General features: G+C 40.5%; 1 protein-coding gene across 1 annotated transcript in view; it reads left to right on the plus strand.

The window, feature by feature from the left end:
- The window catches only part of SYNPO (synaptopodin), a 146,491-nt gene that overhangs the window by 96,018 nt on the left and 26,588 nt on the right, over nucleotides 1-23,885 (plus strand). Inside the window, exon 3 of the mRNA XM_073621098.1 lies at nucleotides 19,024-20,882. Coding sequence (XP_073477199.1) covers nucleotides 19,024-20,882 — 1,859 coding nt within the window. The remainder of the gene's footprint in view (nucleotides 1-19,023; nucleotides 20,883-23,885) is intronic.

Here is a 23,885-nt window from a genome sequence, read left to right on the forward strand (position 1 = left end):
AAAAGGAAAAGAAAAAATGTCAACTGAAAATTGTTCATCTCAAAAGAAACATAAAAATACAGTATTTTACATTCCTTGTGGTATCGCTTGATTTTCAGCTAGCGCTTCTGTGGTAAAATTATGCTCTGTAGTGAAGCGTGTTTTCCTCTGATATTGCATAGTCCTCGGTTTCTCTAAATCACAGGGCTGAGCTGAAAAAGGAAGCTTCATTTATTTCCCTCAGTTCAAAATTTGGCTGGATTACACAAACAACATAAAGTTTATGTAAAATTGAGAGGCCCATGGAGAGATGTTTTTAATATCGAACAACAATTTTTATGTGTAAAAATTATGTACGTTAATATTGTGCTCTTTAGCTACCAATCAATTTTATTATTGTATTTTTTTTTGTTACGCCTCAATAATAACGCTCTATCACAAAAACAAATTCCATAACTATAAAAGGTTGTTTTTTTTATTTTAGCTTGCAGTGGATACATGCATTAAAAGAAGCACCAGGCCTTGTTCTTTAAAAGAACCAGTCGTGACTGGGTTTCCACAAGAATTTGAATATTCAGTCCTAGAGATCTATTACAATTTTTATTTTACAGTTCTGTCCTCTATGTAGTACTTTCTCCTATGTTTCCAAGTGCTTTCTAACCCCAGTTATGAGGTCTGACCTATCCCCTTCCCATCCTGCCACAGTCAATTAAACAGAAATTAAGAATGAGGTGGGTGATTCATAGCTGCAGAATGTCTTGGCTGTGAGCAGTGCATTTTCTCGAAGACAAGCAATGGCAAGAGGAAGCCATAGGCTGACATCCCCGTCTGCATTCCTCTTGCCGTTGCCTGTCTTAGGAAAATGCTCACAGCCAACAGCTGGAACAACTCCTCCGTAGTTATTGTTGGATAGGCTGCAGCAGGTCGGACCTCAAAACTAGGGTTAGAAAGCACTTTGAAATATGGAACAAAGGACTACATGTACTTTATCCCATAGGAAAACAGAACTTTACATCAAAAATTATAATGACAGCAGAAACTCTGTCACCAGGACAAAGTAATCTATAGTGTTCATGCAGGGCAGCAAAGGAGCCAAGTCCCAAAACAATCTCACAGAATCCAGGACTGTTGAGCAGTATTGGTGCCCTCATTGAGAAGACCTCCCCCTCATTTCCTGTCCCAGTGAAACCAGGACAACAAACGAGGGGGTACAGGTGTCAATGGGACAGCAAGTCAAGAGAGTAGTAAACAATGGATATGTTTTATCCCCAGCTTGCTATATCAAATTAATTTGTTTGCTGGTTCTGTACCTATGAGAAATATATCTGATCACTGCCTGACCTTGTGATATCCTGTCAATGAAACAGGAAGCTGTTACCCTAGCTTCCTGTTCAAGTGATAAGATGTCACAAGGACAGAAAGTGATGGGATATTTTTCTAATAGAGACAAAACCAATAACAAAGGCACATTTATTCCCCCCAATTGGGATACAGCACTGTAACTCTTCCCAACACTACTCTAGGCATTAGGTGCTATTGTGTTGCTGAAGATGGAAATTGGATTTGGGATTCACCAGACAGGGCTGGATCAAGAGAAGGGGGGGGGGGCAAGAGGGGCATCCACCTTGGGCAACAAGGGGTAAGGGGGGATGCTGTTCGTTGGGGACCCCACTACATTTATGCTCTAGATCAGTGGTGGGCAACTAGTGGATCATGGCCTCACTCCTACTGAGTCATGGGTTTCTGCCTGCTCTAACAACCACAGATTACAAACTGTGCTCCAATATGCCCCTTCTCTGCACAAACAACCCATATGAAAAACATATCATGCATGAGAAACTGCCCACCCACCCCCAGCTGCTAGAGGGCAAGCAAATGACTGCACATGCACAGTGCACCCTTCATGTCAATTATCGGCAACTGGTCCTGAAAGGGGCAGAGAATGGATATGTCGCTGCAGTCAGGGTGGTACACCCATCTATGACATGCATTAACAGCAGGAGGGAAGGGCGCAGTTCTTCATTTTAGCTCTTAGCACTGGATGACCCTGTTCAGGATTTCTCTCTACCACATATATCACATGCTGATAAAACACATGCCCTCCAGTAAAATGTCACAAGGACAGGAAGTGATTGGATATGTATCTGATGGGGAAAGAGACAGTAACAAAAGTACATTTATTTAGCAGAGCAAGGAAGGGTTGGAGCTCCTGTCAAAACAGCAAGATTGACTATGAATTAAATACCTGAAATTGTGGGACAAGGATCAACAGGATTAGGTAGATTTAAATTCAAGAATAAAAATGTAATATATTGCTGTTTAGCAGTCTTTAGATGTGGTGACTGCATTTCTTTTCTATTATTCAAGCTTTTTTTCCCCTTTTATTTTCACCTGGTGATCCTGCCAGTAGCAGACTTTCCTACTTATCGTGACAGCAATCATTCATTGTGCTGTATCTCTGGGGAAAAAATAATTGTCATCATAGGATGGGACTACAATAACATTTTCCGCTCCTTTTCTCTATAAAAAAGAGGGGAGGGGTTCTGTAGAAGACAGAAAGCACTGGAAGTTATCAGTTGACACAATATCTAAAAGGAGCAACAGGTATATTTGGCAGTTATCAACCGAATATAACAAAACCCTTGCAATTATATATTTAACAGACCATAGAAGAGCAAATAAAAGACGTCCATATTAGAGTATTATGCCCTGTACACACGGTGGGATTTTCAGACGGAAAATGTTCGATGGGAGCTTGTTGTCGGAAATTCTGACCGTGTGTAGGCTCCATCGGACATTTTCCATCTGAATTTCCGTCACGCAAAATTTGAGATCTGGATCTCAAATTTTCCAACAATAAAATCCGTTCTCATAAATTCCGATCGTGTGTACACAATTCCGACGCACAAAGTTCCACGCATGCTCGGAATCAACCAGAAGAGCGGCACTGGCTATTGAACTTCATTTTTCTCGGCTCGTCGTACGTGTTGTACATCACCGCATTCTTGACGTTCGGAATTTCCGACAAGGTTTGTGTGACCGTGTGTATCCAAGACAAGTTTGAGCCAACATCCGTCGGAAAAAAACATGGATTTTGTTGTCGGAATGTCCGATCGTGTGTACAGGGCATTCGAGTTTATATATACCTTTATTGCAAAACATAGACTACTGCCAATAGAGGAAGAGTTGGAAGCTATGCTCTGTTACATGTGTGGTGAAAACGCCTTAGCTAAAGCTTTATTTATTTATTTATTTTTACAAAACTGATATCCAAAAGGGTCCTTTGTTCTTGGAACTGAAAGGACAATCTGGCTCATAGGGGATTTTATTAATGTCATGCTTTCTTCCCAGTTAGTAAATATTTGTGAGGTAGAAGTTTTATACCTCAGAGGAAAAATGTAAACCTTTAAGGCAGGTCCTGCATCCCAATGTAAATAGGATTGCCCACCTACAAGGATGAATAAGAACTAAATGACACCACTTGAGGTACTATACAGACATTCTTTCAAATGCAACTGTTTAAATAATTATATGTCCTTTTTTACCATTACCTCAGTGGTTAGTTTATTATCATACTTTTTCTGTCTGGCAGGAGCTTCCTGGATAATTACCCAGCTTTGCTTTTCTATTCAAAATGTATAGACGTCTAGTGGACTGAGCATAATAGCCATATGTAGTACTTTTATTGTACGTAGACAGAGCAGAATTGAGGTTTCCTGGATTGTGATGGACAGCTATTTGGGTTGAAATGCTAGCATTGCTATGTCAACAAAAGTGAATTAGTCTGTCTAAAAGTGATTGGGGGTACTTTTGTGTAGGGATTGAGTATCAAAGACATCAGAATGCCAGTGAATGTTTAAAATACCCTAAATTGTTTAAAATACAACTGTGTTTGACCAACACAAACCTGAAAGTTATTTAACTCATTTTTAATATTCAAAGCTAACCCACTCATCCATATACTGTATGTCTCCATGCTTCAGTTTATTGAGAAACCACTTTGAAAAACACCCTGCTAGGAATTTTAGCTGTGGCCATCTTGAGTAAGGGCAAATGTCATGTAGCATTTACTACCACCCTCACTGTGTTTACACCCTTAAAATTCCTGTGCGTGAGCAGTATACTGTAATATACGTGAGTTGCCGGTACACTTTCGCAAGGACATGCCATGCAGGCTGGAGGGTGTGCTTAACCGAGAAAGTCCCTCTCCAGATGAAAGAAAAAAACGGCAGTGAAGACTCTTGGGATGTATGACATCATTTGGGCCTAGGCCAGAAATCAGGAAGCAACTGAAGAAATGTAATAAAAACGTTTAAAACTAAGGCTAGCTTATGCTGCTAGCTACTAAGGCTAGCAGCATAAGGATTTAAAATAATGTTAAATAAGAGCGTAAAGTTCCACTTTACATTTTTTTAAAAAGAAATGTTATCTTTGCCAATGTATCCAATCCCTGTTTAAATATCTTGATAATTACAAGATAATTCCAGTGATTTTTCCTCCATTATGGCAGATAGGCAGCTCAAGCATTATCCCCTACGTCATAGGTAGAAATAGTAAGCCAGGCCATGATGATTGTTAGGTCTTTTTTAATGACTTTAAATGAAGATGCTTAGTGCTTTTTTCCCACTGAGAGCCTCCCATCCCAACACCAGGTCCGAAAGTTTGGCTCACTACTCACCTATTTTGCTAAGCGTCATGTTGGTATTTGGGTTGCAGCAGAGCACATTGTTTTTTTAGTAATGTACCTAGACTCTCTGGCACCTAAGGCTAAAACATTGTATATACACCCACCACATCAAAATATATACTTTTTGAATGCCATGATTCTATAATATAATAATGTTATTCAAAGTGGTTCTAAAGCCTAAACATTGTTTTCCTTAATGCATTCCCTGCATTAGGGTAAAAAATGTTCCATTAGCAATATTGCCCCCTTCCCCCCTTATCTTAGCCCTCACTGGAGTCCTCCCTGGATCCAGTGCTGTGCCCGTCTGTAGCAGCTCTTTCCTCTCTCTCTCCACTCTCACAGGCTTAGCTAAGGCAGCCAGAGCCATTGGCTACCACTGCTGTCAGTCCAATCCTGTGACAAGGGAGTGGGGGGGGGGGGCAACGCCATGCCACGCTGTAAATGTCTATGTATGCTCAGGATTGAGCCTGCATGTGTGCCCCCATAGGAATCGGCTTCCTAAGGGAGCACACAGGGAAGAGGAGGAGCCAGGAGCACCTGTGGGGGACCCCAGAAGAGAAGGATCGGGGCCACTCTGTGCAATTCCATTGCACAGAGCAGGCAAGTCAGAACAGCCAAGTATAACATGTTTATTATTACAAAGAAAATTTGACTTTACAACCGCTTTTAATAAAGACCATTAAAAAAAACTAATGGGTTAATACTTTTTAATCACATTTCATCCTAATACCAGGCAGGCATAAGATAACACACAGAAACATAGAAACGCAATCTTATACACAGACACACAATCTTGTACTAAATGAAGTGCAGCACTAGTGTAGAGGAGTGCCCATTTTCTCACCATGCTCAAATGTGGAAGCAGGCTCCTTTAACTCCTTTCCCATAACATTTCTTCTTCAGCAGCTCAGAAAGACCACACCTGATGAGGTAGAGGTAGCTAGGCAAGTGTTCTGCAGCCAGGTTAGAGACCCTCCTCTGTCAGAATCAGAGAGGGGACAGCCAGGCCAAAGCCTAATGGCACACAACTTCTCCAGAAGACCCGGCCACTATGGAGAGCACCTTATACATTGCTACCAGAGTACTCCAATTCCATTGGGGTGGCTCTGGGCCTAGGATTTCAGCTCTTCACTTGGTTTATCAGAACTACCCTGGACTTCACTTTGAGGCACTCTGTTTATGAGAATAATTACAAGTAGCTCATTATTTTCTAGTGTTAGTAATTCCCAGCTAGACTCTCTATTATAGAGTTTTATAGCAACTATGCTAAGCAGCCACGTGTTATACTGATTGCGTCAGAGACACAGAGACATTGCTGTGAAGAGTCATCGTTTGTGCAGCTTTCATAATCTGCTTTGTATTATTCTGCAATGTATGCATGCTGTTTGCCAATATGACCCTGCTTTGCATTATTACACATGTTTAGTAAATTGCACGTTACATTTAATTCTGTTTGTTCTACATTCACTGACTCTAGAGTGCCTTGAATGGCCCTTAGTTAGTCAGTCCTAGTGTGTTGGGCATGTGTAGAATGTGTGGCATGGCATTGTGCTGCTGTATGAGTGAAATGCATGCAGGAAGAGGGTGACATTACTAGCACTGAGGAAGCCAAGGCCATTCTGCACGCTATCTTTACATTTCTTCCTGAGGGGCCTTACTTTTGCAGGTTCACTCTGAAGCAACAAGAAATGGAAGGGTGGGTGGTGAGCTTGCTGGACTGACCAGAATAGTTTTCCAAGCTTATTAGATCCTAGAGCACTTTGCCAACTGCATGCCCTCAGGATAGTAGGGTCCTGTCTGTACAATCTACTGACCTGGACCTGGCAGCAATGGGCAGTTATAAGTGTACGGCAAGTGATACATCCAAGAATTGGCAGCACAAATAAATGCTGTATGTACTTTATACAGTGAGTAATCATCCCATTTTATAATGGGGAGATCAGAAAATTTACATGTCTGTTAATTATGCAGACCTTGGCTAACCAATTTTGGGGGAAAAAGAATCAGGCACCCAAGTCAATGGACATAAAATGTATTTTCCCCAAACACATGTATATACAATGTTTTCGTAGGATAGATCTGTTTGAGCTTGGATTTTTCCAAACGCCATCACTGTCTAGGGATAAGCAAACATTTTAAACGCATCAGTGATATTTTGAAAATATGTACTTTTTGTAGGTTCTTCTATAACTTTGTGCCTGTATTATTTAGTATATCAATTAAGGCTTGTCAGTGTATAGATTGCTGGGAAGCCTGTGGGTGGTAGGAGTTGTGTGTAGACCACAGTTGGTTTGTATAATTTTATATAATAAGCTTCAAATGCATTGCAACAGTGCAAGTGGTTAAACAAACTGACAACATAACCATAACAAAAATTTTCGGAGAGTTTTCTGAGCTCTTGTGATTTAAGATAAATGATTATGCCTCTGAATTCCTAAGATGACGGTGCAATCTCCACTGGCCCATGAATCCAAAAATAACTGCTTTTATGATTGCTGGGTTGACATACCTGGGCTACACCACATTCCTCTGGTATTCTAGAAGCAATATCTTCTTGCTGGAGTTAACAGGCCTATTCCCTTTTACTGTCAATAGTATTTAGTTCAGCTTTAGGCTAACCTGGGTAGTCAGACTCATCCCACTGTATTCAACTCTCTTACTACGGCAAATTCAATGGGTGAAACAGTGTTTCTTTCTTTAGCTTCTAGTTTAACCACTTCAGCCCCGGAAGGATTTACCCCTTTCCCGACCAGAGCACTTTTTGCGATTCGGCAATGCATGTCTTTAACTGACAATTGCGCAGTTGTGCGATGCTGTACCCAAACAAAATTGACGTCCTTTGTTTCCCCACAAATAGAGCTTTCTTTCAGTAGTATTTGATAACCTCTGCGGTTTTTATGTTTTGCGCTATAAACAAAAAAAGAGCGACAATTTTGAAAAAAAAAAGCAATATTTTTTACTTTTTACTATAAAAAATATCCCCCAAAAATATATAAAGAAACTATTTTTTTTTCCTCAGTTTAGACTGATATGTATTCTTCTACATATTTTTGGTAAAAAAAATTGCAACAAGGGTATATTGATTGGTTTGCGCAAAATTTATAGCATCTACAAAATAGGGGATAGTTTTATGGCATTTTTATTATTTTTTTTTATTAGTAATGGCAGCGGTCTGCGATTTTTATTGTGACTGTGACATTATGGCGGACACATCGGACACTTTTGACACTATTTTGGGATCATTGTCATTTATACAGCGATCAGTGCTATAAAAATGAACTGATTACTGTGTAAATTACACTGGCAGTGAAGGGGTTAACCACTAGGGGGCGATGAAGGGGTTAAGTGTGTCCTAGGGAGTGATTCTAACTGTGGGGGGGGGTGGACTTCGACTCACATGACAGCGATCACTGCTCCCGATGACAGGGAGCTGTGATCTCTGTCATGTCACAAGGCAGAATGGGGAAATGCCTTGTTTACAATGGCATCTCCCTGTTCTACCTCTCTCTGTGACATGATCGCGGACACCCGGCGGACATCGAGTCCACGGGACCCACGGTCACGGAGAATGCCGCGGGCATGCATGCGCCCACAGTGCCGCTTCTTAAAGGGGACAGACCTGTACGCCCTTTTGCCCACCCGTGCCATTCTGCTGACATATATCGTCGTGCAGTGGTCGGGAAGCGGTTAAAGACAGTCAGCAGAGGATTTGGCTTTGAAATATTTTCCATCAACTGCAAAAATATTAGGTATTAGGATTTTAGTCTTTGTAGGACTATCTTCATAAAGTGTAATATCCATGTGATTAGACGTACATTAAGGCTCTGTTCACAAATTAGTGCAGAATTGCAGTCAGAATTGCACAATTCTGTCCATGATTCTAGATCATAGAAAGTAATAATTTACTGAAAGGGTAGTTGATGCTTGGAATAAACTACCAGCAGAGGTAGTGAGACAGTCAATAGTAAATGGCTTTGAATATGCTTGGGACAAACATAGATTGATAGATAATAAAGTTAACGAAAAAAAACAAACAAAACAAAAAAACAAAAAAAAGCCCCCCCCCCCGCCCCCCCCCAAAAAAAGAAGTAAGAAATGGGCAGACTCAATGGTCTTTTTCTGTCCTCACTTTTCTATGTTTCTATCACACTAAAATTTCAGCAAAACGTGCAACGTGTGCCTCGGTGCTATTAATTCATGGCACCCCACATGCTCAACTCCCGAAAAGGTTCTGAAGCTTTTTTTATCGCTATTGTCCTACATAAGTAGGTTAGGCCATTCAAGTGAATGGGCTGCCCTATGCATGACCCATGGAAATGCTCCAAAAATGTGCAAAAAAAAAAAATTGCAGGAACAGGTGTTCCCACTACAAGAAGTGTGAATGGGGCCTTGAGCTGCCATTCCCTTAATAAATATCACACTACTTCCAGGGATCAATTAAACAGTTTAGCCTGTTTTGTTAGGAACTAGTGTACAGAAAATGAATCATGAAGTACCTTTTTATATAAGTACATTTTTGTACCTTAAAGTAAATCTGTCGTGGGGGAAAAGACCGCCCAAATTCTGTCTAAACTTTTTTTATTGTTTTTAGTTTTGGGATAAATGGGAAAGGGTTAGAATTTTGGGAGATTCTAATTTTACCAATATGGTCACTGATTCAGAAATTGGATATCCCCAACAGGGACATTGATTGATATCTGCCAAAGACTTAAGCTCTTTTCTATTAAACACAAATTACATTTTTTAAGGAGCTGGGCTTTGAAACACTGTATTGTATGTTTCATGTGGGTAACTCATGACAGCTGACTGTTAAAGTGGTATTAAACCTAAAAACAAAAATGTAAGGTATTGCAGCTCACCAATCCTTTTAATTTAGTTACTTTTTCCTTTATTTCTACCTGGCGATCTGGCCAGTAACACACTTCCTGTCTCTATGGTGGAGCAACAGAGACACCTTTGGACAGCAACATTGTCCAACTGGGGAGAGGGTAGTGTTAGATGGACTAGCAGATTTTGATGGACTTGACTAACAAACTAAAGCCAAACTCTAGCTAACACTTTTTAGGGCACGCAGCTACAGCAAATAGTTTTTCTCTTTCCTTTTGGGATAACGTTTTTACATAAACCAATAAAAGCTGACTATTGTAAGCACCGCTCTCAGTATTAAATTGTTTGTCTTAACCTTCTGAAACTTGCTGGATAATGTGGTCTGTTAAAGGAAATTGAAAAATAACAGACCTACTGGAAGGATCGCTAGATGAAAATAAAGGGAAAAAAGCCTGAAAAAAAGGAAAACTAATGCAGCCACCACATTTAAGAAAAGTGTAAGTGATTGTGAGTAGAGAAAGAGGAGAGAGCTGCTTAAGAGAGGGGCACAGTGCTGGATTGAGATCAGGCTCAGACAAGTATACAGGGGGGTTGGGGGGGATACAAATACTGGACCATTTTTTTACCTTGATGCAGGGAATACATTAGGGTAAAAAATGTCCAACCTCTAGAACCACTTTAAGCTGCAATATATTACATTTTTGCTTGTTGATTTAGACACACTTTCACCTTTTTTCAGTACATGTTTTTTCTACACATTTAGTAAATGAATAAACGACATAAAGTCAATAAAGATAGCTTTAATATTACTTCCTTGTTTTAATTTAATCCCTGTGAGATATACATTCCTGTATCTTTTACTCAAATTAATCAGCTAAGTAAATACCAGAGTTTGCTATGGTTATTCCCTTCCAAACCAAATATGAACATAAAAGAGGTACAAACCTATATCCCACAGTCTACGCAGGAGAAAAGCGCTCTCTTTGGCCAGAATATTATGCCGCGTACACACGGTCGGACTTTTCGGCTACAAAAGTCCGACAGCCCATCCGACAGACTTTCAACGGACTTTTGGCGGACATGCGGCGGACTTTTTTACGAACGGACTTAACTACATACGATCACACAAAAGTCCGACGGATTCGTACGTGATGACGTACGTCCGGACTAAAATAAGGAAGTTGATAGCCAGTAGCCAATAGCTGCCCTAGCGTGGGTTTTTGTCCGTCGGACTAGCATACAGATGAGCGGATTTCTGGGTCCGGCGGAGTTACGACGTAAAGATTTGAAGCATGTTCCAAATCTAAAGTCCATCAGATTTGCGACTGGAAAAGTCCGCTGAAGGTCCGGTGAAGCCCACACACGATTGGATTGTCCGCCGGATTTGGTCCGTCGGCGTCCGTCGGACCAGTCCGGTCGAAAAGTCTGACCGTGTGTACGCGGCATTAGCGTAGCCTGTGCAAGCAAGTAAGGTGAATCCAGGGGGCAGTGTGTGGTGTCCAGTGTAGCAGGGTAAGCATAACTCCGAACTGCCCTTCATTTGGAGAAACTGTCCTACTTTGGGAACCAAATCCGTCTCTCCTGCTTTCCTCCTCAGTTATCTGATGCTTGGACCTCTTACACTGCCAAAAGTACCAATACCTGGTTTAATGATCATGGTATCACTGTGCTTAATTAGCCAGCAAAATCACCTGACTTAAACTCCATAGAGAATCTGTGGGGTATTGTCAAGAAGATGAGACACCAGACCCAACAATGCAGATGAGCTCAAGGCCATATCAAAGCAACCTGAGCTTCCAAAACAACTCAACAGTGCCACAGGCTGATTGCCTCCATGCCATGCATCATTGATGTCATAATTCATGCAAAAGGAGCCCCGACCAAGTATTGAGTTCATACTATACTGTACATGGACATGCTTTTCAGTAAGCCAACATTTTTGTATTAAAAATCCTTTTTTTATTGGTCTTTTGTAATATTCAAATTTTCGGAGATACTGAATTTTGGGTTTTCAGCAGCTGTAAGCCATAATCATCAAAATTAAAAGAAAGAATTGCTTGAAATATATCACTCTGTGTGGAACACATCTACATAAAATACTGTATTTATTGGCATATAACACGCGCTTTTTCACTCTGAAAATCGGGTGCAAATAGTGTGTGGGTGTTATACTTCAATACTGCAATTTGGGCTGCCTAGAAGGGAACGGGGAGGGGGGGGGTGGGACGAGAGCAATCAGATTACATACAACGAGAATCTCCTGTTTACTCAGCGGCCTCTGTAATAGGAAGGCCCGTCTCCTGGGGTGGCATTGGACCAGTGCTCTGTCTATCATAGAAACCGGTCCAGGAGGCGGGACTTTGTATTAAAGAGGCCGCCAAGCAAACAGGGGATTCTCACTGTATGTAATCTGACGGCGCTTGTCCCGCCCCCCTCCCTGTCCCCTCCGAAGCAGCAGTAATCTGAGGTGAGGCTGCAGATGGGCATTGATCAGGCTGCATTCATGGCAATGGTGAGGCTGCATATGGGCATTGATCAAGCTGCATTGATGGTAATGGTGAGGCTGCAGATGGGCATTGATCAGGCTTCATTGATGGGCAATTGTGAGGCTGCAGATGGAGATTGATCAAGCTGCATTGATGGGCAATTGTGAGGCTGCAGATGGCATTGATCAGGCTGTAGATGGGCAATGGTGAGGCTGCAGATGGGCAATGGTGAGGCTGCATTGATGGGCACTGACCCTTCGTTTGCTTCAAAGTTCTTTATTTAAAATTTGATTTTTTTCCCTGAAACTTCCCTCCTAAAATGAAGGTGTGTGTTATATGCCCGTGCCTGTTATATACTGATAAATACAGTATATATTCTACATAAAATCAACAAAATTAAATTATTATTATTATACAAGATGTATATAGCGCCAACAATTTACGCAGCACTTTAAAGTGATAGTAGTAATATTTAAATCTGCTTATAAGTTATTTTTAGAGCTACAGTATGAAATTGTTTCAAAGCACAAAGTCTTTACTATATGAAGGAAGCACAACCACTTATAAAGATAAGCTGAGATATGAGGACAATATACCAAGCTCAATGAGCAACAATACTCTGTCAGCAATGAAAATGATCCTAACTGTACCATAAACTTCAGCGAAACTGCTGTTTTATTGCATTTAATGTTTTTATGAACATGCATTCTTTCATTCAGACTAAAGGTCACATTTCACAGTTTGTCCATTAAAGGGTATAATAACTTAAAATCTGGGTAATCAGTCATGATATCTTTAAACACTTACAGATAAACAGTGTACAGGAAAAAGATCCATAAAAAATCACATTTGATATAGAAATGCTGTTACACGCTTTCTGGCTTGAAAATACTCCATGTGATGGATACTGAAAAATGCTTCCCACATGATTAAACTTTATGTTATGTCGGTGTTATTGAAATACTAACATTAAAATATATATTTGAAATAGGTTAGCTGCTGAATTCAGTTTATTTGACAATTAAGTTAGCAATAGATGAGCAGATGCAGTATGTCACAAGAAGCACAAGCAAAAAAGATACTGCCCATCCTTAAACAAGTTGCATGAGTGCCAGGGCCACCGCCTTCCTGTCTTCTCTTTGATTATGACAGTATTGTGCATCATAGCAGAGGAAAGGATCCACAGCCTGCTATGCTCATAGTTTACAACTTGGATTGATCAAAGAGCCCCCACACACACACACCTTTATCTGTATACGGGTTTCATTCTTGAGGCACTGTATTCCTTTTCTGCCAGTTCAAGATGGTCAGTTAAGCAAAGAGGAGCAAAATCATTAAAATAATACCTGGTGATTCTGCATAAAGGTAACTTGTTAATGCAATTTCTGCTATGGCATGACAACTTACGCTCCTGTTCCTGGCATGACAACTTGCGCTCCTGGGTTGTCACCTTGTCACCCATTCACATCAGTGTTCATTTTGATGTCAGATTTAGTTTTAGTCATAATCTTTTGCCTAAAATGCCATTTTAGTCGTATTAGGCCTCATGCACACTGGACGTTATAAAAACGCCAGTAACGTTAGCTGTAAAAAGCTGTAGCTGTAGAATGAATTATGCAGCGTTTTTGCAGTAGTGTTTTTTAGCTATTTTTAGCAAAACTATACTCCCACAAAAGCTTATGGCTCAAAAACGCTCATAAACACAGAATAGCCACATTTTCCCCCCGGAGCTGCCTAATAAATTACTTTAAAAACCTGTGTAGTGTGTTTTTTTTTATTGACACTTTTTCCCCCAGGTGAATGGGTAGGGGTACGATGTACCCCATAATCATTCACATAGGGTGGGGTGCCGGGATCTGGGGGCCCCCTTATGAAAGGGAGCTCCCAGATTCCGATAAGCCCCCTGCCCGCAGACCCCGACAACCAACAGGCAAGGGTTGTCGGGAAGAGGCCCTTGTCCTCATCAACATGGGGACAAGGTGCTTTGGGGAGGGGGCCCCCTGCCCCAAAGCACCAACCCCCCCATGTTGAGGGCATGTGGCTTGGTATGGTCCCTTTCCTGACCTGCCGGGCTGCGGGCTCAGATAAGGGTCTGGTATGGATCTTGGGGGAATCCCCACGCCATTTTTTTTTTTGGTGTGTGGGGGGGTTCCCCTTAAGATCCATACCAGACCGAAGGGTCTGGTATCGTCTTGGGGGGGAACCTCACGCAAATTTTTTTATAAATTTTCATTTTTAACTCTGCTTTTTTCCTGGCATCTGTACTAGCTTTACAGCCCATTTTTTTTAAATGTCCATGTGCATGTAGCCTTAGAGCGTTTTTATAGCTAAAGACCTCATGCACACTGGACATTTTTACAGCTGCTGTTTTTGGCTTCAGGTGTTTTTTTTCTGCAGCCAGTAAACTCCCCAACATGTTATCCTATGTGTCCATGCACACATAGGCTTTTATCAGTGTTTTTTGGCAGCGTCATTTTCTGGCTGGGATAAAAAAAACCAGAACGCTCTATCTCTGAAAACCGCTAAAAAACACAGCTATTCTGCGTTTATGAGCATTTTTGAGCCATTAGATTTTGTGGGAGTATAATTTTGCTAAAAAATGCTTAAAAAATGCAAATGCTAAGTACCACTAAAAGAAAGCTTTATTTGTGTGAAAAAAAATGATAAAAACATATTATGGGTTCAGTGTTGCATGGCCGCGCAATTGTCATTCAAAGTGTGACAGCGCTGAAAGATGAAAATGTGCCTGGGCAGGAAGGGGTGGAAAGTGCCTGGTATTGAAGAGGTTAATGCATAGAATGCAGTAAGGTAAAAAAAAACCTCATGCCTTTAGGGAATGCATTAGGTTAAAAAATGTTTTGACTTTAGAACCACTTTACCTATAGCCTTTTCCCAGCCTTTGACCAGTTTAAACAGATCTGCATAGATGTTAACTTTAGCTGCTTGGCTATGGACTGTAGTGATACCATGGGATGCCATGCCCTTTTAACCTTGCAGTTGCAGAACACTTTTCATGCCACTGCACAAAGCTTTTAAGTTTGCTTTTATCATTATACTGTATATCATCTGTGTCCACATTTATATCATTGGCCAGTTTGAGGTCTTTGTAGATGGTTTAAAAGGTTTCACATGCACCTGGAAAATGCCAAGAGTTCCCCCAGTGTCAGGCAATTGAGTGTAGAAGATCACAACAGCTTTGCCACTGCGTAGGAATGCAGTCTTACCGCATCAGGCACATAGAGCTTTGTAGTAGTAAATATCTTTATTTTAAAGGTATTTTTTTAATGCATCTTTGTTACAATGTTTTACGTTTTTGTCTTTTAACTGTCTGGAATGCCTTACATTCCTGTCATGAAGGGAATCCCTCTTCCTTCCATTTAGGAATGCAACGTAATAGAAACTGGCCAGAAACAACGTAACAGACACCCCAGGTAAACAAGCCCATGGCTGTCAGATAAGAGCTCTTTGGTCTTTTCAGGACTCACAACAGATAAAGAAAAACAAAAATATTATGTAAGATAATTTGTTGTTATGTCTGACCTGTCATTCCTGCCATTCTTCATCTATAAATACAGTATTGTCTGACATAATGTGCCTTTCACAGTTTTGACCCTTGTCTTTATATATAGTGTTTTGGAAGTACTTATCCCTGTTATCACTTATATTTTTAGGTGCAAAAGCAGTTAGATTTTATAGCAATCTGATTGATTGGGTTATTTTTGGTGATGAGGTTCGGGTTTGGTGCTACTTTGGGTTCAAGGCAAACTTGTACTCACAATTTGTGGACCTGGAAAACTAATGCCAGAATTCACCATAGTAAACATAATGCACTGTCTGGTCCATTAAGACATGGATGAGCGAGTTTGGGGTGGATTAAATTGCCTGGCTTGTACAGAGTCCTGACCTCAACCCGATAGATCACCTTTTGGATGAATTAAAGCAGAGACTGCGAGCCAGGTCTTCTCGTCCAACATCAGTGCCTGACCTCCCAAATGTGCTTCTGGAAGAATGGTCAAACATTCTCATAGACACACTCCTAAACCTTGTGGACAACCTTCCCAGAAGAGTTGAAACTGTTATAGCTGCAAACGGTTGGCCAACTCAATATTAGACCTTACAGACTAAGAATGGGATGTCATTAAAGTTCATGTGCATGTAAAGGCAGGTGTCCTAATACATTTGACAATATAGAGTATATATACTGTGTATATATATATATATATATATATATATATATATATATATATATATACATATTGAGCACTAAAGTCACTTTATTTAAATATATTTAGAATGTTTATGGTAATGTATGAAATTTTTTGCACATATTGATCATCTATATCACTGCACCACTTTTTTATTTTATTTTCATGACATAACGGTGGAAGGCAGGAGTGGCATTTTTGGCAAAATAATGGTTACTTGCCAATGTGGTGTATCACAGGCCAAGAACCTGTGTAAAGCGGTGATTCCACCAGCTGGAATGGGAGCAGCTGCAAAGTCAGCTATTTTGCCAAGCTGGTAATAAGACACTAGGCAAAGGGGTGATTTGGGAACATTTTTATTTCTGTTCCAACAGCAGATACATTACAAAAAACCCACACTGCTGAGCTCTGTGGACTAACCCTGGGGATAGCAGAGGCCTCTAATTCCACCAACTCATAGCCAGTTTGTGGTGCTAAAGTGAGATTAGCAGAGGCAAATGGCTGATTTGTGTGAATACTAATTATACTATTATCTTTTTTTCAGCTGGAACTTGGTGGAACTCAGTTCCACAACCTCTGACTCAGGCCCTCTGCTCGCCACTATTACTTGAAAACACAAAAGTCCAGCTTCTATGCTTAAGTGATAGCTTGTTACCCAACAGCTCCCACAGATCAGATCTCCTGAGTGCCTTCCACTAAGTGGGATGGGGACAAGGGAGATGCAGGTGCCCGGGGTACAGTACAAATGCTAATATCACCACTGGATGATCCCCCCACAAGTGAGAGAGCCAACTACAGTATGTGGGGAAGTACTAGAGCCGACTGGGTGCTTCAGCTTAATACAGCAACAAAAATAAGACATGTGGAAGATGGTGGAGATGGGGAAAAGATGGGGGCAGTCGAGGGGGGTTGCATGCAGAGGTAAGAGCTGAAGAGGGGGGGAAGTGAGATGTGGATGGGGGATGCAGAGGTAAGCAGCTGTGGAAGAAGGCTGAAACCTGCACCCTGTATGCAGTACACCCCTGAACTCTGCAGTCTGTGTATAACCCCCTCCCCGAACTCTGCACTTACTATATAATGCAGTTCTGGTATTTGACGGCCCTGTGAAGACCCCCCACTGTTAGTGAAATTTGACCACACCTACTATTTGATGCGGTTTGGAGGGTGTGTGTAAGGAGGGGGTCATGATTGAGTTCCTGTACCTATTTTTAGAGAAAAAAAAGCCCTGCTAATTATACTATGTGTATATACACTCTTGCCAACAAAATAAAAATATGTTAAAAAATATGTTATAAAATGTGATGCAGCTGCTGTTGCAAACCAAAAAAGTAAAAATGTGTTAAAGTGATCCACTGGAGTGAACTCTGTGTGAAAAAACAGTGCTTGCTATTGTATTATAAGATGAATTGGTTAACAGCAAATAAACAATAAAGTGCATAAAATAACACGTACATTTCATGTGACAAAAAAAGGCAGCAAGACAAAAATCCACGAAAATTTTTTATTATTTTTCAAGATAAAAGCTGTCTCGTCTCTCCCTCTTATTTTGCAGCCCAACCATGCTGCTTACATTCTGTACAGCCACTGAAGAATATTTGTGGCTCTTGTCTTTCAGATAATACACTCATTTTTTTTTTTTTGCATTTGAGAATAAATGGAATAGGGTGTGTGGAACGTGGTATTGTGGTTTTGAAGTGTTTTTGCACCCTCTATTTTTACATTTTATTAAACCTTTAATGCAAGGCAGCGTTGTGGGAAAAAAGAAGCTCACAAACTATTCTATTAAACTGTTGTACCAATTGCCAATTTGTACAAAGTTGATGGCTTTAGCTTTATTTATTTTTTCAGTGCAACCTTTCCTATAGCCTTTAGATCTATTGTGGCTGATACTTCCACTGTTCAATTCAGGTCTTCAAGCCTTCAAATTCAAGTTAAAAAGAATGAGATTGGGATGCTGCTGCTTTAAGCAAACCTAAATATAAAAGTTAAAAAAGCAGGAAGGAAGAAGGAAGTAATTTCTGAAACGCATTGGGTGTAAAGCCTGCATTCTATATTGCGGTGTCTCAGGACCCTCATAACATCCAGTCATTATGTCATGTTGTCATGTAATTATATTAGCCACTTCTTTTTGCAGCAAGTATCTGTATGTCATGTATTTTTTGTAATCATTTATAGTATTATAAATTTCTATTTTTATATATAATACGTATTTTGGTTGTGGTTGTTATATCACTACTGGGGCCATTGAAATCCCATAAGGGAGAACCCTGTTCTTTGCAGTTTGTCAAGCTGGCCCACAGAGCACCACTTGTTCAGTAGGGAAAGTAGTGTTTTTTATCAGCAAAATACAGAATTGATTATTATACGCCTGTCCTTTTATCAAGTAAGTAATATTGGAAAAAGCTGAAAGGATTGTGCAATATCTGTTTATACTTTTCGTAAACTAAATTGCTTTCTTTATAAAATGGTCTACAGTGCAACGATGCAAAATGGAATAATAAGCCAATAGCTGCCAATTACATTTCAGTTTACTATAGTCAGATATAGGATTCACTATTTAATTTGCTATAATTTGAACATAGTCAAAAAAATACAGCTTATTTTATAGGTATTCTCATGAGCAATGATATTATGTAGCCAATCAGATTAGTTATTGTAGCACAAGATGCCACAATACAACCTTATTATTTTTACCTGCTAGTGAAGACGGGGCAACATAGTTACCGGTATCTATTGAGGGGAAAAACACAATATTGGTAATCCACTGTTTTTTATTATTTCATATGTTGCGAGAAAATAGTTTTAAATTAGTAAATGGCATTATTTTTGTTTTCCATAGATATCCCAAGAAGCATCAGCCTTACAGAGAAAGAGCTGAGGGAAGCACAATCTCTTAGTGATAACAATTCCTCCCAGTTGAATCCAACAGGAAGTTGTTCTAGGGGAGCTCAACTTTTTCACCGCCGACGTCAAAAAATTAAAGCTTTTGAGGAACAGAAGCTTGCCAGACAAGCTCAGTTACAGGCCACCAAGGACCCACAGCTTAAACAAGTTCAGTATGGTGCAAGACTTTCACAATCTATGAGAGAGGAATCTCTTTCTGACTTTGGAAAACCAAAACGTTTCAGCAATATGGAGGAGACTTCTGCTGACCACGGGAGCACAGGGGAAACAGATGATGTTTGGGTAGATGAGGTTAAAGAAGCTGATTATCTACCTATAGATAAACGAGCTCCTTCTCCTAGTGCTTCAGTGGAAGACCATCAAGAACCTTTAAGTGTATGCCTGAAGGAAACTTTGGTGGTAACCAATTCTAGCATAAATGGTCTGAATACTGACAACAGCCAAGAGACAGAAACAGCAAAGAGCAAAGAGCAAAACAGCACTCCAAACACACAATACTGTGAAGTACATCTTACTCTGTCCAAACCAGTATCTGTGGCTAATAGAACAGCTAAGCCCTTTGGAGGTCAGTCACCTGTTAAAAGAAATGTATCCTCATCAGAAAAAAGTCCTACTATTGATCTCCCTCCCCCACCTACGTATGCAGAAACCCTATCAAGTCCCCCTCCAGTCACCCGCGTTCGTTCTCCTCCTTCTTATTCAGCACTATATCCCTCTGAACCTCAGCATGTAATCCCTGTCCAACAAGTAATAAACCATGGAGAGATAAGATTGACACCTCAACCAAAAATTGGCGTTTTAGAATCCATTTCAGCACGTCGGGGGCCTAGAAAGTCCATGTTCACCTTCATTGAAAAGCCAAAGGTGGCCCCTAATCCTGAACTTATGTCTATGGTTCAAAATTCAGATGAACGTCGAAAGCACAGGGAGCATGGAAGTGTAACTACTGAGGATGAGTCATTTGCTCTTGGAGCTGAAGCTTCCAATTTCCAAAATATTAAGTCACCTAATGCAACACACAATACAGAAAGCTCTGACACAGTTGTAGACTGGGCATCTAGTCTTAGGTCTCCTGGTGTCAAAACAAAACCACCATCTGTAACAATACAGCAAGCTCTAACTGAAGATAAAGGGAAAGGTGCAGAATTGTTTGCCCGGAGGCAATCCAGAATGGAACGTTTTGTGATTGAGTCTCCTGACACTGTCCGGTCACCTTCTCCTACTATGTCACTGCCACCTTCTTGGAAGTATGCTATGAATGCCAGGACTCCACCTTCTCCACTCAGTCACCTGCCTAAAAACAACCAAAGATCACCTATGCCTCTCTCCACTACACAAACCCCCAATTCTGCCTCAGAGAGTGTGCAGTCTCAAAAGGAACTTGAAATATCGAAACGTCAGCCATACCAACTTCAGCCTTCTCTGTTTATCCTCTCACCAACAAAAGATCCTGTGAGCTCACTTCCCAAAGGAGCACCTCCTCCCAAACCCATGGTGTTTGAATCTCATCGGATAACCAGACAGTCTTCCTGCCCATCTTCTTCTTTGGTTCCTTCTCCCACAGTCTATTCTCCACCATACGTCCAGTCAGTCCGATCACCTTCTTCTGCAATGTCACCACCTCCTGCTGCTGACACTTCCACCAACTTTGGAAGAATTACTCCAACCAACTCGGCCTCCCCGTTTTCACCAGTTCCGTTTTTAAACACCAGAGTGTCATCTCCCCGAAACAAAACTGTTGTGCAAGCTCCTCGGCCAGCATTTTCTGCTAAAAATGCAGGATTGGAGTCACAGGTGTGGAAACCCTCTCCATATTACAAATAGTAACTTCCAATATTTATAATATATAGTTTATGGTTATGACAAATAATAATACAAGCTACGATCACTACGATAACTAAGATCAGGTCATATTTTACTATAACCTTAGCAAAATTCATTTTCTTAAAAATCCAGCTAGACTTTTAAACTGTGAATTATGAATATATAATTTAAATAGAACTTTGATGAGGAAAAGTAGATCAGATCACTGAAAGGAATATTTCTATTGACTCTCTACCTTCTCTCTGCTTGGATTTCTGAAGTTCTGCAACTCAAGCCTTCATCTTTCACTTCCTCTATGCAATTTTCTGGACAGGTTCTTTTTCCTTTGACACTTTTGCTTGATCTTTCTTGATTTCATTTTACATAATGTGCTATAGATACAAAAAAAAACTTTCTGTATGATTGTGCCTTCTGCATATGTCTCTGCTTCTTCTTTGTGTCATGATTTTCCTTCTAGGCAGGCTTAGATACATTTAGGATTTCAATGTCAGGAAGTAATACTAAGTAATTACCGATTAGTCTACCTGCTTTACTTTGTTTAAAGCTGATGGGGTTTTTTTTTTTTTTACTCTTGTCATTTTCACTGGGTTGCCCTATTAAAGTGCCTGAAAGAAGAACTGTTGTTTACAGCAGTCCAGTCATATTTTCTTTCTCAGTGCAGAATGAAAAGAAGAAATCGATTGCTATAGTCAGTGAATGCACATCTTTCAGATAGTTTGAGAGATGAAGCCCTAATAGAGATAGACCGTATTGATTTCCCCAGGATATATTTTAATGTCAAAGTAAGAGTCCAGTGAATAAGATTACGCTATATTTTCTGGCTCTAAAGCAAACTACAAATATAAGTCTCCCAATAATGTTTATTCTGCTATTATATGTATGAAAGTTTATTTGAACAGCAAAGTCCTCAAACACCACTCCTATTTTGGGGCAAGGATAAGCAAAGGTGAAAATTTCCAACCCAATCAATAATCTTTACTCTTGAGACATTTCTGTGGATGTTTGTTCCTCATAGACATGCAAATCATTTTCCAAAATGGCTAAAATGTATGTTTTAACAATCATAAAATATCCTAGGCATGAATAGTGGAGGTGGGAAGAAGACCCCACCCCCAGACCTATAATGTCAGGGGACCTAACTAAGACTGTTCTTCCCTTTAATCATTTATTTACTGTATGCTCACATTACATACTTTAAGGAATAGGACAGCATAGCACATAGTAACCTCATTATCTGAATAGTAAAGTGGATTTTTTTTGTGCGAGATATGGCGGAGTCTATACTCAAATTTTGTTCCATCTGTGTGCCCCTGATAATGTCTATGAGTTTGTTAAAGAAAACTGTTACAAGTAAAACATGGAGACTGCTATTCCAAACTTGAAATTCTACTTCTGGGGCTGTCATGATGACCCTCTGGCTTTAATACTTTAAATCGTTGATCTGGAATAGCTATGTACTGGGATAAGGACTTCTGATTTCAATCAGTCAGCGAGTCAGAGAAACAGTCATGCAACAAAGATTTTTAGTAGGAAATAAAAAAGTTTTAAATTTGTTAGTTTTGTAATGGCAAGAAAGAGCTGTCATATAACTCTGATAATACTCTGTAACTGTAAATGTCCCCAGTAGTGTTCCCCCTTACATCAGGTGCCCCAACCAGAGTAATTCATTACATTGGGTGCCCCCATCCAACTACCCCATAAATCAGTTGCCACATCAGGGTAACCCCTTATATCAGGTGTCCCCATCAGAGTGCTCCATTACCTCAGGTATTCCCATCAGAGTGCCCACTTGCATCAGTTTTCTTCATCAGAAGGCCCCCTTACCTCTGGTGTCTCCCATCACTGTGCCCCTTACATCATTTGTCCCCATCAGAGTTACATAAGGTGCCATCATCAGAATGCCCCTTTACACCAGGTGTCCCCATCACATCAGGTGTACCCATCAGAATGCCCCTTTACATCAAGTATCCAATCAGAGTGTCCCTTTACATCAGGTGTCCCCATCACAGTGCCACCTTACATCAGGTGTCCCCATAACAGTGCCACCTTACATCAGCTATTCCCGTCAGAGTGCCCCCTTATATCAGGTGTCCCCATCACATCAGGTGTGCCAATCAGACTGCTCCTTTACATCAGGTGTCCCCATCACAGTGCCCCCTTAACAAATCATGTGCCCATCAGTGTGCCCCTTTAACATAAAATGTGCCCATCAGCATGCCCCTAATTTTATGTTAAGGTTCACTATGATGGGTATATTTTATGTTAAAGGGCATGCTGATGGGCACATTTTACCCCTTAACATAAAATATGCCCATCAGGGTCACGCTGATTGGCACATTTTGTTGTGCCCATCAGAGTGCTACTTAACATAAAATGTGCCCATCAGTGTGTCCCTTTAACATAAAATGTGCCCATCAGCATGCCCCTTATTTTATGTTAAGGTTCACTCTGATGGGCATATTTTATGTTAAGGGGTACGCTGATTGGCACATTTTGTTGTGCCCATCAGAGTGCCCCTTAACATAAAATATGCCCATCAGTGTGTCCCTTTAACATAAAATGTGCCAATCAGCATGCCCATTATTTTATGTTAAGGTTCAGTCTGATGGGCGTATTTTATGTTAAGGGGTACGCTGAAGGGCACATTTGGTTGTGCCCATCAGCGTGCCCCTTAACATAAAATTTGCCCATCAGAGTGCCCCTAAGCATTGTACTGGTAATGTACTGTGTGCCTGATTAATTGGGGGCAATTGGGTTAACAACCACTTTAACATAAAATGTGCCCATCAGCGTTCCCCTTAACATAAAATATGCTCTTTAGAGTGAACCTTAACATAAAATATGCCCATCAGAGTGAACTTTAACATAAAACGTGTCCATCAAAGTGAACCTTAACCACTTCCCGCCCGCCATATAGCAGAATGACGGCCGGAAAGTGGTTGTATTATCCTGACTGGGCGTCATATGACGTCC

Source organism: Aquarana catesbeiana, linkage group LG03 (assembly GCF_042186555.1).
Source record: "Aquarana catesbeiana isolate 2022-GZ linkage group LG03, ASM4218655v1, whole genome shotgun sequence".
NCBI classification, from domain to species: Eukaryota; Metazoa; Chordata; class Amphibia; order Anura; family Ranidae; genus Aquarana; species Aquarana catesbeiana.